We start from the raw sequence: 12,582 nt of genomic DNA, 5'->3' as shown, positions 1-12,582 counted from the left end.
AAAAAAAAAAAAAAAAGAAAGAAAGAAAGAAAGAAATCCAAGCAGAAATATAATCTCGATGAGCTTATATATCTGGATAGGCGGTGCCTATCAGATCGTTTCCTCTGTACTTAAATTTATAAGTGATGATATTAAACTTGGTCCCTCCGAGGGACACCGGACAACTTTCGTCTGGTCTCGCGTAGAAGCACACTGTATACAGTGCCATCTCCAGTTCGGGCGAAGTACCCACGAACATAGTCGTCACCGGTTTATCGTACCCGCTGTACTTCGTTCGTATTTTAATAATAGATGCCTTCTGAAAGAACAAACACGTGCAAACATGATTAGCTGGCGTCTCGCGTAGTTATGAGTCATAGTCCTCTCGGAATACTACGAAAGAAACAATAGACAGGCGTCATTGTGCAAATAATAGGCGCTGAAAGTGGAATGGAATCCATTATACATTCGTCAAACGTATTTTTCATATCTGATCATTAAACAAATGAGAGTAGACTTTCATGCTTTTCTCTTTTTCGAAACGAAAAGTAATTTCTGCACTACGATGACATTGTAAGTAATTTCGAAGAAATTTGAGGAAAATGAAGAAAGTGATGAAAGCATTTTGAGAAAATAAAAATCAACTTACATCTCCGAGGTCGACTTTGCTCAAATACCCGGCATAATTTGCTTTCCCATTGGTCTCCTCTTTGCTATAGTAGATCCAATTGTGCAAGCCGACCACTTCGGTACCAGTTGGTACACTCTTTAGTTCCGCCATGAAAACATGCTCGAAACCCGAGCTACCAATTTTCCCTTGTCCCCTGGAGAACAAGTTGAACCATATTTTCCTCAACGTGTCTTTGTAATCGTAATAATCCTTGCGGATCTTCCCTTTGTCCGCTAAAAATCTCATGGCGGCGGACATCACGTTCGTGCTGAGGAACGTGTCCACAAGAAGGCTCTCTTCTTGCCTCTGCAACGGGCTTATATGCTCATTTACATTGGTATCCGGCTTGTAATTGTCATAGATCGATATCACCCTTTGAATTGTGGGACCTTGGTACGCTTCTGCGTTCACCGTGAACAATCTGCAATTTAAGGCTACTTTTACGAAACAAGTAGAAATTTTGTTGAGTAAAAATTAGGAGATTTCACACGCAAATTATATTGTCTACAAACTCGAGAAATTCGAATTTGGTGATTCCTTCAGCTTTTATGTACTTTTAGTAAATAATCTTCCTGAAGCCTGTGTTTCACTGACTCTAGCTTCTCCTTGATTATTATTTCAACTAAATATAATTCTACATAAACTTCCACTATTTTATTGTTATTTAACGAATTCTACGAATTTTACTACTTTAAAGTTTAAGATTGACATTTCAAAAGTCTCTATTCTTTTCTCTCGTGCAGCTTTCTTCCTTAGAGATAAGACCACAGAAATTGAAATTCTATAAAAAGCTGATATGCCTATGTTCCTTGAACACCTATCCAACGACATAACTCGTTTTCTCTTCGACTTATTCGTCATTTGCAATTTAACAACTTACGGTTGTGTCGCGTCGTCTGTTGTGCTGCTGCTGGTTGTCTGCTTCTGCAGATTCAGCGTGATGTGTCTATTTGCGTTATTGTTGTCCTTAATGTAGAGAGCCTCGGAAAGTTTCTCCAAGTCTTCGTCGGTGATGGAATTTCCTTTGCTATAAGTAGGGTTGCTTGAGTAAGTTTTCTTATCTGCTGCGGCTGCTCCTGCCACAGCTGCTCCTGCCAGTGCACCACCTGCTAGTGCACCTCCTGCTATTGCTCCTGAGGATAGTCCTGTTCTTCCAGGTTGAGTCGGTGGCCTTGGTTGAGCTTGACCTACTTATCAAACAAACAAGCTTTATCCACTGTACTTTAGCTATTAAAAATTTATTTTATCTACCAAGTATTTTATTTTGGACATTTCATACGTCTTTGCATACTATATTACATGTTATGTATATATTTGCATACTTCTAATTTCCTATAAACGCATAAAAATCGTTTAGCGCAATTAAAATTTATTCGTCGTTATACCTGGCTGGCTTGGATAACCAGGTTGATTTGGATAGCCAGGTCTTGGAGAAGGTGTAGGCGAGTTAGGTCTGCTGCCACCTCCAGCCACGTCTGCCCAGGTTTTTCCTGGCGAACCGGGAGATCCAGGACTTCCTGGAGAACCAGGAAGACTTGCTGGTTTAGATGGTGCTGATGTTGTTGGACCAGGTTTCAGTGTTACAAACAATGAAGACACTTGATTGCCTCCAGCCGCAGGTTGAGGTTGTCCTGGTGCAGCAACTGGCTTAGAGCTTGGTGTAGGTGATCCTTCAGATAAAGAAGAATATTAGGATCAAAAATATTTTCTTCTGTGTATTAACATGTTGTACCTGGTGTTTGTGGACGAGGTTGAGGTTGAGGCTGAGACTGAGGCCGAGGTTGTGGCTGTGGTTGGGATTGAGGCCGTGACGATGGTGCATTTCCAGGACTCGTCGCTGGCTTGGCACCTGAGAAACGAAAAAAATTGAACAATCTTCTAATTACTTTCCTAACATTGTATCAATTTGCACCTGGCGATGGAGGCTGCGATGGAACATTTCCTGGCGTCGAGACTGGTTTAGCACCTTCAAATAAAAAGAATAAACAATTTTTCCGCAATTCGACTACGGGCATTCGTGCAAGTTCAAGAAGTCAGAACTCAAGCTATAGTTTATCCATTAAATATTATAACGAGAACTTTGTTTCATTCTTATAACATTAATCTTTACCTGGCGTCTGCGGCTGTGCCACGCCCGCAGGACCCAGTTTGGAATCTACAAAAAATCCACACCGGATTAGTCAGCAAATTCGCACATTAGAAATAAACTTCCTATAAGATCTTCAAAGATTCAAAATCGTCGTGCAATTAACCTGCAGAATTTAATGCTGGTCCTGTACCGGGCAATCTTGGTGGTTGTCTCCCTGGTTCTCCAGCTCCAGTTAGATCCACGGCCCACTCTCTGTACCCTTGAGCAATGTTACCGCCGACGCCTGGTTTTCCTGGTTTCGATACCGGGAAATCGAGACCCACTTCCGTTCCTGGATTCGGTCTGCTCGGCCGGGCATTTTCTTTTACCTTTCCTCCGGTCGAACCGACACCGATCGCCAGTCCAGGATCTCCTGCTCCGAGAACCGCTGATCCAACGTTCGTTGGACTTCCTGGCGATTTGTTCGTCACAGGTGTAACACCTGACGGATCGTTCGATTTTGTTAGCTCAGGATTGGTTCCAGCGACTGCCGGAGCGATCGTCGTGGTGGTTGTAGTCGTGTCTTTGTCCTTCTTCTTCCAGAATTTCCATCCTGCCTCTGCGTCGTCTGGAAATTGAATCGAAGTTGGAATAGATGATGTAGATAGGAAGAATGAGAATTTCGAATTACGATTGTTCAAGAATTGCAAGATTTATTATTAATACGCGACGTGTAATTGGATTTTTAGATATTAAGGATCAGAGTGAGAAAGATGAGTAGATGATTTGGGATAATTGCCTTCGGAGTATCTGCGTAGTTTAAAACGAGCAGAAAGGATTGTACTTGATAATTGGAAAATAGACAATGCGTGGGTGTTAGAATACATTACGCGGAAGATTTAATTTTTGAATGGTAAACCGTGGAGTTTTTCTCTCGCATTTTGCATTCACACTTTTATACAATGAATATTTTATTTTATTTTCGTGTCTCTAAAATACCATGCTTCTTTCCGCGGATTTTATAGTGACAAACTTTTTGTTTTTACTTTTCAACGATTTACAATTTTAGTGGCAATTCGCATGGAAAAATTGAAATCAGGAATTAAAAATATATCGTGCATCACTTGTTAGAAAAAGATAATAAGATTGTCGTAGCTATTTGTTTGATATATCCAGTAATTAGAGCATAATGGTGCATCGATATGCATATTTCTTCTTTTTGTACACACATATATTGTATATGTATGGCAGAATCGAAATTAACAAGATTTATGACGTTGACTGCTCGTTGTAATTCCTTTTCTGTGCTGTGACTTATCTGAAAAAATGCCAAGCACTTTTTTGCTCTGAAATACCGCGTTTCTGTCCTCGATTTTGTCGATCGTATGCGAGAGTGAACCCACGATAACCTTGGCGAGATCACGTAGTTTTCGTTGAAGCAGATAATAATTCTCTAAACAGTGCCCCAGAGAAATCGTTACATAATGCCCGTCGTATAATATATTTATAACATTTACCAGTAAGTAAATGCGCAAACTACGTCGAACTGCGCACAAATTCCAGAATATTTCAAATATTTCGATTCGTGTCAGTTACCCGTAACTCACTCTCACGGAAAATGAAACGCGCCTTTCATCTACTCTGAACTCCGATTTTCATCACTGAAACGCACATCACAAAAGAGGTGGTTCCTTTCACTTTCGAAAATGATTCCCCTTCCATCGAGATCTTACGTTACGCTCTTGTTAGCGCCTAATGCCAACACAACCAAACAGAACGAACGTGTTTACCACTTCGGAAATTCCTTTTCCACGTCGGTAGAAAGTGAGTGAGCTTCACTTACCAACGAGAATCAGCGACAGCGCGAGCACGAGGAAGATCGCAGCCACGTTTTTCATCTTCATGACTGTTTCACGATTGAAACGATCTTGTGGATCGCGCTCGGTTCTCCGTGGTGTAATAGAATCGGGAGCGTCGAGAGGCTACGTGAGCGTTTTAAGACGGACTGAAGCCTTGCTGCCGGAATCGGCCACTTCCAGCCGATTACGCTTTGCCATTTGCCTCCTCCGCCTCTCGTTGGCATGTTTGCGAGACCCTAGCCGAGGTCGTCGCACGGTCATCGCGTCTTTCACACTTGGAAAAAGGCCATCCTCTCGGTGATGTCAGTCATCACTGATCCCGATTTATTGATCCTTCAGTCCGACCGCCGGTAAAACGCTTCTTCTACGTTCTCGATCATCTGATTGGGGAACTGCCTTTCGAACTGTTTCGTTTGCTTGTAGATTCATCTGTGTTGCTATCGGTCGGCTGTTAGTTGCTAGAAGTTCTGTTGGTCACGAATCGTCTTCTCGAATTCGAATTTATTGACACAGCGATGACTGTGATTAGTTTGTTGTTTGAGAGCGAACGACAAGCAAGTTAACAAAGTTCGGACGATGACAGGCTATTGGGAATTGTGTTAAATTAAAGACTAAGTTAAAGGAATTGACTATTGGTGGATTTACTCGCTCGGTCGGTACGTGCAAACAGCTTCTGTAGAGAGTTTGCCTTTCGAGGATCTCGAAACAATGAATTTATCGAGTTTAGTTCAAATCTCGTTACAGCGGGATCGTATTTTACCTAAGAATGATGGGAATAAAATAAACTTCGAGACATTTGCGTAATTGTACGATGATACTTAGGAAAATGAAATTTATCATTTCAATAGAAGAGATGGTACTTTATTTGTGGAAAGTGTATATACATATTTACACTTTGGAGTTGCAATCGTGATAAACAGGTTTGTCCTTCAGCAATGTTTAAGGATATAGCAACATTTTTACAGAATACAATCTAATTAGATTTTGGTTTATTTTGTGTGTGTGAGTGTGTGTATCGTATCTCGTGATAAAATATACTCGTAATAAAGTTCACTGAAGAATCAAGACCGATAGCTCTAAAAAGGACACGATGACGTGGAAAGAAAAAATTTCCGTTTCATTTTCTTGTCGAGCTAATGCTACTGAATTTCAGATTCTCGTCAGAGGAAAATAGATGACTGCCCATAAAATGAAAAGAACTAGTAGAATTATCATCAGCCTGGAACGAAAGTTGTCCCATCCGACCAGGACGTATTTTTGCGATCTTCCAACATCCTCCGCGCCTAAAGAAGAAGACTGAAACGCAACAAAAAAAGGGACACACAGTTGAAACGACCAAACACGAGTCTGAACCGTGAGGTTTCTTACGTCGTCGTCGATGTCCTCGTTTCCCTGCAGCCTTTGGGTGCTTGAATTATGACGCATTTGTGTTGCTATACTCTGAGTGTTCTTCACTTTGCTCGGGCCAGACTTCGAGGCAGGTATCTTGTTAAACTGTGGTGACTTCGACGATCCAGGATGATCGAAAGCTGTCAGCTTGATCTCTTCGCCTCGTAGTTTATCGACCTTTGCCCCGGTAGCTTTCTTCTTCGTCGGTTCACTCACTGTTGCATTTTCCTTTGCTGCGTCGCTCTCTGCGGATATTGCGTACTTAATTAAAAGAACTTCTCAAAAGTGCCAGTGCCAAGCAACTCGGCAAATCGGTAGGAAAATCTTAACACCTTAACGGTTGTTGGCACAATATTATATTTCTTCATTGCCAACTAGCATAGGCTAGTTATGAACAACTTTAGAGGAAGGGAAATAACAAGGCTGCGAATATGTATTTACATATGTAAGATCAGGTTTTACATTCACATTTAAATTTCTCGTACACGCGTGAATATCAATAGTTTGATAATACGTAATGCAAGCAAACTCTTCGCTTTAACTGCGAAGACTTGCCATCTTTCGTTTTACGATTTTCGTGAGAGAAAAAAAAAAAAAAAAAACGTGTGATGAATAATCGCGAGACTGCGAGGAAGCATGTGAGAAAGTCGGTGTCTTTGACGTACCTTTCCCGGGATCATTCTGTCGCGATGTCCCGCCCTGTGGATCTCGGATGTGAGATAAAATGCTCTCCAAATATCGCGCAATCGTCCTCTCGTTTTCCCGCTTCAGATTGCCGGCTAGGTGTGTACTCTCTTCGGGGCATCTATCGCGGGACTCGGGTCGTAAACTCGCTGCTACGGTAGCGAACAATGCGTATCAAGTCTTCAGACGTTGAACTTTGTTCCTGATCGGTGAACGAGAATCCTCGATCTATCTCTTGTGCTGCCGAGGGAACCGGAGATTAGATAATAACGTCAAACAATAATTCTCAAATTGATACGTTTCTCAGTGCCCGGTACACTCTGTAAAACATATAAGTGTCACTCTCAAGGACTACACATATACATATATACATATATACATATATACATATATATATATATATATATACAGGGTGTTTCCTAACTTATGGGACCCCACTTTGGGAGCTCATTGTATACGCCTAAAAATAATGAAAAAAAGTCATATAAATATATGTCCTATCTGTCGTTTATGACATATAATTTTCTGTTTTCATTACTTTTACAAAAGATGCTCGAAATGACCACCTTGCGTTTGAAGACAAGCCTGCACGCGTCTTGTCATTGATCTGGTTACTCTCTCTATCATTCCTGGTGTTTCTCGAATTTGTCGGAAGNAAATCTAATGGATTCAAATCCGGAGAACGAGCAGGCCATGCAATAGGACCTCCACGACCAATCCATTTATTTGCAAAGTGTAGATTTAAAAATTGCCTAGCCACTCGGCTAAAATGCGGCGGTGCTCCATCATGCATAAACCGCATACGAAGTCTAATATCAACTGGAACTTCCTCTAATATTTCGTGTAAATGCGTGCTCAAAAAATCAACGTATTTTGTGCCTGTTAGTTTTCCATCAAGAAGAAAAGGTCCAATTAAAAATTTACCAATTATTCCTGCCCATACGTTTAAACTAAACTGGTGTTGATGTCTTGAGTGCACAATAACACGTTGGTTTTCTTCATCCCAATTATGATTATTATGATAATTGAATATACCATCCCTGGTGAAACTAGCTTAGAGTTTGCTCTGTTTATAAAATTCATTACATCTCATAAACGAAGACAGATAGGACATATATTTATATGACTTTTTTCCATTATTTTTAGGCGTACAATCAGCTCTCGAAGTGGGTTCCACAAGTTACGAAACACCCTGTATATATACATTAATTAGATAAGATTGCGATATGTAACCTCTTTAAATACGATTTCGTTCTCTTCTTTTGCGCGTGTGAAACAAAAAAATGCGTATAAACAACTCCTACCTTCGTAAACATCGTATCAGAGATCCTACGGACTTCGTGTGATTCTACGGATTCTACCGAGGCAGATGAATGCATAAAATGCCGCTTCGAAGGCCAACGTCGACTTCAGGTGCGAAACACAGCCTCGAGATCGCGTGGCATTAACTGCGTTCGTCGTCCTTCGCCTTTTTTCCTTCCCCCTCCTGGATTATCCGTCAAGAAACCTCACTCGAGAATACCGATCGTCCGTCTGTGTCGGACAGGTTGTTGGTAAAAGAAAAAAAAAAAAAAAAAAAAGAAGAAGAAAAAGAAACACAAATTCTGCTGGTAGAACGTCATATACCCGCAGATAACTTCAACGAACAATTAAGCGTGAGTCTGTTACGAGCGTTGGTGGGGGATTAATAATTTCTTTTAATCGACGCCTGCGGCGATCTGAAAGTCAAGATGGCCGTGTTAAATCTCTAATAAATAACACTTGTGCATACGTTCTTATTGGCGTTGATAAGAGATTTTGATGTTATCTGGTTGAATTTTCTGGCTGGAAGAAATGATACAGACGTTATCAAGACGTCGTTACATGCATTGTGCGTACTTTGGCAAGATAAAATAGAACTTTAGAGGTTCCCTGCAAGATAAATTTATTTGTTCGCTTGATAAAAAAAAAATTACAAACAGGTTATATAAAATGTTCCTATGTATCGTATAATATCGTGAGGAGATTAGAATTATGTTGGATAGAATAATACAATCGTAGTTTTAATGTATTAATTTTGATTCGTTTAGAAGGTATTCCAATTTGAACAGATATTACGACGACTAGTATCGTTTTAACATTTCCAACTCCGCGGACCACGTTTTTGTACATTCTGAACAAAAGTCTCTCGAGTAACTGCCATATTGAATGTCTCGACACTGGGGAATTCCTTTGTCGCTGAACTGACGAAAGCGAGGCTATGCAACTGAATATGTAAACAGAAGCCACGATTATAGATAGCGGCAATTTTACGCAATTCTCGAGCTGCGGGAATTCCTAAAACTTTCTGTCCACAAAACAAGCAGCTTGCTTCTTACACTCGCTCGCTCGAGCGAACAACTTCTTCGACAAATGATCTACGATCTCGCGCACAGGATTGTTGCACGTACAAGGACGGATACATCGATAGGAAATGGAGAATTCGCTCTTAGTGTCCTACATCGAAAAAAGAAAAAAAAAAAAAAAAAACGTGAATCATTTCAATTCGAGAGAAGATCTTCCCTCTCGTCACACTTCTGATCTATTCTCAGTATTTCGGAAGTAACGTTTCTTCTTCGTCGATTTTCTCATGCGTCCGTTTTAACGAAAGATCGTTTCCACATGGAGGAGCATGTCAACCATCCAAGCCTCTCGAGATTCTCACGATTTCCACCACGTCACAAGATCCGATATTGAGCGAGGAACGTGTAGACGATTATCCAAAGAATCAGCGCGACGATCACAGAGATAAGGAAGATGGTTTTGAGGAAGTGCCAAGGGCTCTCCATCCTCGATTCCGCGCGGCTTGTCCAGCTCTTGCAGCCGCCGTTTCTGCATGGGATGGCTCCTGGTTGCACGGGGGTCGAGGTCGCGACGGTGCTCGTCGGTAGCGTCACTTTCACCTCGCCTAATTCCGTCTCCTCTCCGCTTTCAGCCTCTGCCTTCGTCAGCTCGAACCTCGATGGACTCTCCATCTGAAATTAATATCGGATAGTGAATGAAAGCTGATCAGTAAGCCACTTAATGTTATCAGTGGTGGCTTGTGTTTGTCACCGGATTGCAATTAACGTTATCTCGAGCAGTTGCTGCCTTAATTTGATTACCGAGACGTAACGAAAGAAATCAAGAGGTGACTTAAGAGACAAAACATGCGAAGATATGAATTTCGAGATGAAGAGAATACATCTCTGATGAAAACGTTGATGAAAAGGGAACTGGAGCGTTAAGAAATTCGTTTTGTTGAATGTATCACAGTAAAACAGAATGGAGAAAGATTTAGCAAGAAACTAACGATTTAATTTGTGCATACAATGTCTCCTGCCAGTGACTCGGTTGCACGAATTAGTTTATAGATAGATATTTATATATAGAATTGTATAGATATTTCAGTCGCCTTCAGTTGCTTTTAGAATGAATTACTATCCGAGATATTTGTGATGCGACTCGTTGATACGTTCGCTTTGAAAATCGAAATAGAGAAACGAAAGAAAAAACAGTCACTGCATCATTTGAAACGGAAGAAGGAAGTACTAATACTCTACTTCAACTCGAATAAACTATGTAACGTGGTTTTAGCAGTAAGGTTAAGTCAAACCGGAATTGAAAACCACAATTTCCTATTTGTCCTAAAAAAAAAAAAAAAAAAGCGGCTTGTAGTCTCTAACTTGGAACACGTTAGTATTTTTATCCGTGGAGTATTTTTATCTGTGAATAATGGTTAACTGAATGTATGTTACTCGACTAGGTCCCAAGAGAGTCAAAAAAAAAAGAAAGAAAAAAAGAAGAAGGCGACGGTTATAAGATATCCGGTATTTCGGCAGAATTTGCAATAAATGCTCGAACGAGAGTGAAGTGCAACCAACGTATCGATACGGATACCAATCCAAATTATTGATTATTTCGCGATTGCACTCGATTGTACAAAGGAACGTGTGTACCGCGTTTCCAGTGATTCTTGATCGACAAGTATTCCTTGTTTCTTCAAGTTTTCCATTTTCACGACGAGGCACGATTAGTACATACACATATGTCGGAAGGAGAAAGAAGTAGAGAGGAAGGAGAAGAGGAAGAAACGAGAGAGAGAAGGTCTTGAGACATTTTCGAGATTGGAAAGAAAATTTTTCGAAAAATGGAAATGACACGATTCGCGAGAGAGGAAACGAGAGAAAACACGATCGATCGAAGGCCAACGGGTGAACGTTCTGAAACATCTGAACGGTGAAAGGGGAAGGAGTGGGAACGTTACATGCGTCTCTGGAATCCGAATCTTGGGGGGGAATAGGTCTTGCTCAGGCTTTGGTCTCGTCCCATATAACAAAGCCATCATACTGCTAACCTGGTCCAAGTATGGATAATCCCATATGGATCCGGGGGATGGCACGATCACCATCTGTCAATGATATTATTATATACAGGGTGCTCCATTTCAATCTGTAAATATAATTATTTACAGAGCTGTTCGTTAAATGTGAAATATAACATTTCGTAAAATGTTGGCGAAAGTAATAGATAATGAATAATAAATGATTTTACGAAAAATATAATCATCGATGGGATACCCTATACGTAAATTTTCGAGAGCACTTCTATTTATTTATTATTTATTATTTTTCTAATTCTATTATTCTATTATTTATTATTATTATTATTTATTTTTTATTATTATTATTAATTATTTTATTATTTTTATTATTATTATTATTTATTCTATTATTTATCATTTTTATTTATTATATAACGCGGTATAATTTTACGTCAAGTATATTTTACGAAGGTCAATTCATTGAATGGCGGATTTTCCATGAAAATCTATATCGATGTAATTATTGGCAATGAAAAAGCGAAAAGTTATATTGTTCTCGTTGTATTTTCCTCCGTGTCACGTTACGAACTTTTGTGCAGTCGCAATAACTTTCACTCGACTTCACAACGATCAAATCCTCGAGTGGATGGAACGAAGCGAGAGTGAATAACGTAGGAATTGAACATAATGCATATTTTCGAAGCAAGCATGAAAGGTCGTATAAATATTGACCAGTTCAATGATCCATGTAACTTCATTAGGATCGTATCTGACGGCATTAAGTGCATGAATTATTTACGTTTACGATAATTATTTGTATGACATTTTTTACAGGAAGATTAAGCGATGTACACACGCAAGAAGTTTTTATGAAAAAAAAAAAAACTATGATAAAATTAGACACTCACGTTATCAAACAAGTATCCGTACTTCCTGGTGTGACAATCCCCATCGTCGTTCATATTTTAATCAATGATTTGAAATCATATTATTAGACATTCGTAGATCACTGATAATTATGAAAAATGCCTAACTAACGAAAATTCTAAAAAAGAAGCTATCAAAACATTCAACTAATTGACGTTTAACTTTAAAACGGAGGAGACGCGTATTTTTGAGTGTGTAACCAGCACGAGACGAGGAAAGTTGTAGTTTGTTTGCGTACAACATCAAAGGAACTGACCAGTTAGGCTAAGCGGGGACCATTATCAAGCTTTATCAATCCCGACCCCTGATCTCTCGTTATCAAACCGCTACTGTGGTGTAAATGTCAAACACTGCTAATCGAATCGTAAATCAAGGAAATTCGATCCCTATGATATATTTTTTAAGCCATATGATAAATTAAAGAAAGTAATTATTTTATGATATTCTCTAACATTCAGCGAGTTAAATTTTTTTTAAATTTTTTTCTTTTCCAAATTTATTATTTTTAACTTCAGCAAACTAAAATTTGACATTCTCTCTTTTCATGTTTATTTATTTAAGGCGCCTCGCATGTTTATTTCTTTAACGCGCCAAAATATTAAATTTTAAACGCGTAAATAATAATTATTACGTGCGAGTAGCCATTTGCACCTTTAAATTAAATTAGGCTATTAAAATGCGCTTT

At 39.5% G+C, this 12,582-nt stretch overlaps 3 protein-coding genes across 9 annotated transcripts in view; 1 reads left to right on the top strand and 2 right to left on the bottom strand.

Moving 5' to 3' along the window:
* On the bottom strand, positions 1-4,787 carry LOC122533048 (poly(U)-specific endoribonuclease homolog). Of its 5 annotated transcripts, none has more exons than XM_043662424.1 (9): positions 4,561-4,787; positions 2,902-3,345; positions 2,760-2,804; positions 2,562-2,615; positions 2,382-2,498; positions 2,035-2,319; positions 1,530-1,839; positions 629-1,070; positions 1-295 (listed from the first exon to the last, which is right to left on the bottom strand). In XM_043662424.1, the coding sequence occupies exons 1-9, from the start codon at positions 4,619-4,621 to the stop codon at positions 65-67; spliced, it is 1,989 nt and encodes a 662-aa protein (XP_043518359.1). In that variant the 5' UTR covers positions 4,622-4,787; the 3' UTR covers positions 1-64. The 5 variants fall into 5 exon arrangements, with proteins under 5 accessions (XP_043518359.1, XP_043518333.1, XP_043518351.1 ...); XM_043662398.1 differs by having other exon boundaries at positions 1-298; positions 4,561-4,783; XM_043662416.1 differs by having other exon boundaries at positions 1-298; positions 2,562-2,612; positions 4,561-4,783.
* LOC122533135 (cell growth regulator with RING finger domain protein 1-like) overlaps positions 1-12,582 on the top strand; it is a 49,397-nt gene that overhangs the window by 1,027 nt on the left and 35,788 nt on the right. The window lies entirely within an intron of this gene.
* On the bottom strand, positions 8,557-12,331 carry LOC122533207. Of its 3 annotated transcripts, none has more exons than XM_043662690.1 (3): positions 11,879-12,331; positions 10,914-11,057; positions 8,557-9,642 (listed from the first exon to the last, which is right to left on the bottom strand). In XM_043662690.1, the coding sequence occupies exons 1-3, from the start codon at positions 11,930-11,932 to the stop codon at positions 9,346-9,348; spliced, it is 495 nt and encodes a 164-aa protein (XP_043518625.1). In that variant the 5' UTR covers positions 11,933-12,331; the 3' UTR covers positions 8,557-9,345. The 3 variants fall into 3 exon arrangements, with proteins under 3 accessions (XP_043518625.1, XP_043518643.1, XP_043518635.1); XM_043662708.1 differs by having other exon boundaries at positions 11,004-11,057; positions 11,879-12,323; XM_043662700.1 differs by having other exon boundaries at positions 10,914-11,098; positions 11,879-11,967.

This window comes from Frieseomelitta varia, unplaced genomic scaffold (genome assembly GCF_011392965.1).
Source record: "Frieseomelitta varia isolate USP_RPSP 00005682 unplaced genomic scaffold, Fvar_1.2 scaffold_144, whole genome shotgun sequence".
In the NCBI taxonomy this organism is placed as follows: Eukaryota; Metazoa; Arthropoda; class Insecta; order Hymenoptera; family Apidae; genus Frieseomelitta; species Frieseomelitta varia.
The sequence above is the reverse complement of the archived record's forward strand: the minus strand, read 5'-3'. Positions and strand labels throughout refer to the sequence as shown.

What these genes read in the sequence shown, in the direction of transcription:
- LOC122533048 (XM_043662398.1), bottom strand. Translation starts at nt 4,621, where the DNA reads ATGAAGATGAAAAACGTGGCTGCGATCTTCCTCGTGCTCGCGCTGTCG. An exon ending in GCTGTCGCTGATTCTCGTTG is followed by an intron (nt 3,346 to 4,560) that starts GTAAGTGAAGCT and finishes TTCAATTTCCAG; the next exon opens with ACGACGCAGAGGCAGGATGG. An exon ending in GGCACAGCCGCAGACGCCAG is followed by an intron (nt 2,616 to 2,759) that starts GTAAAGATTAAT and finishes TTTTATTTGAAG; the next exon opens with GTGCTAAACCAGTCTCGACG.
- LOC122533207 (XM_043662690.1), bottom strand. Translation starts at nt 11,932, where the DNA reads ATGAACGACGATGGGGATTGTCACACCAGGAAGTACGGATACTTGTTT. An exon ending in ACGGATACTTGTTTGATAAC is followed by an intron (nt 11,058 to 11,878) that starts GTGAGTGTCTAA and finishes TATCATTGACAG; the next exon opens with ATGGTGATCGTGCCATCCCC. An exon ending in TTCGGATTCCAGAGACGCAT is followed by an intron (nt 9,643 to 10,913) that starts GTAACGTTCCCA and finishes TATTAATTTCAG; the next exon opens with ATGGAGAGTCCATCGAGGTT.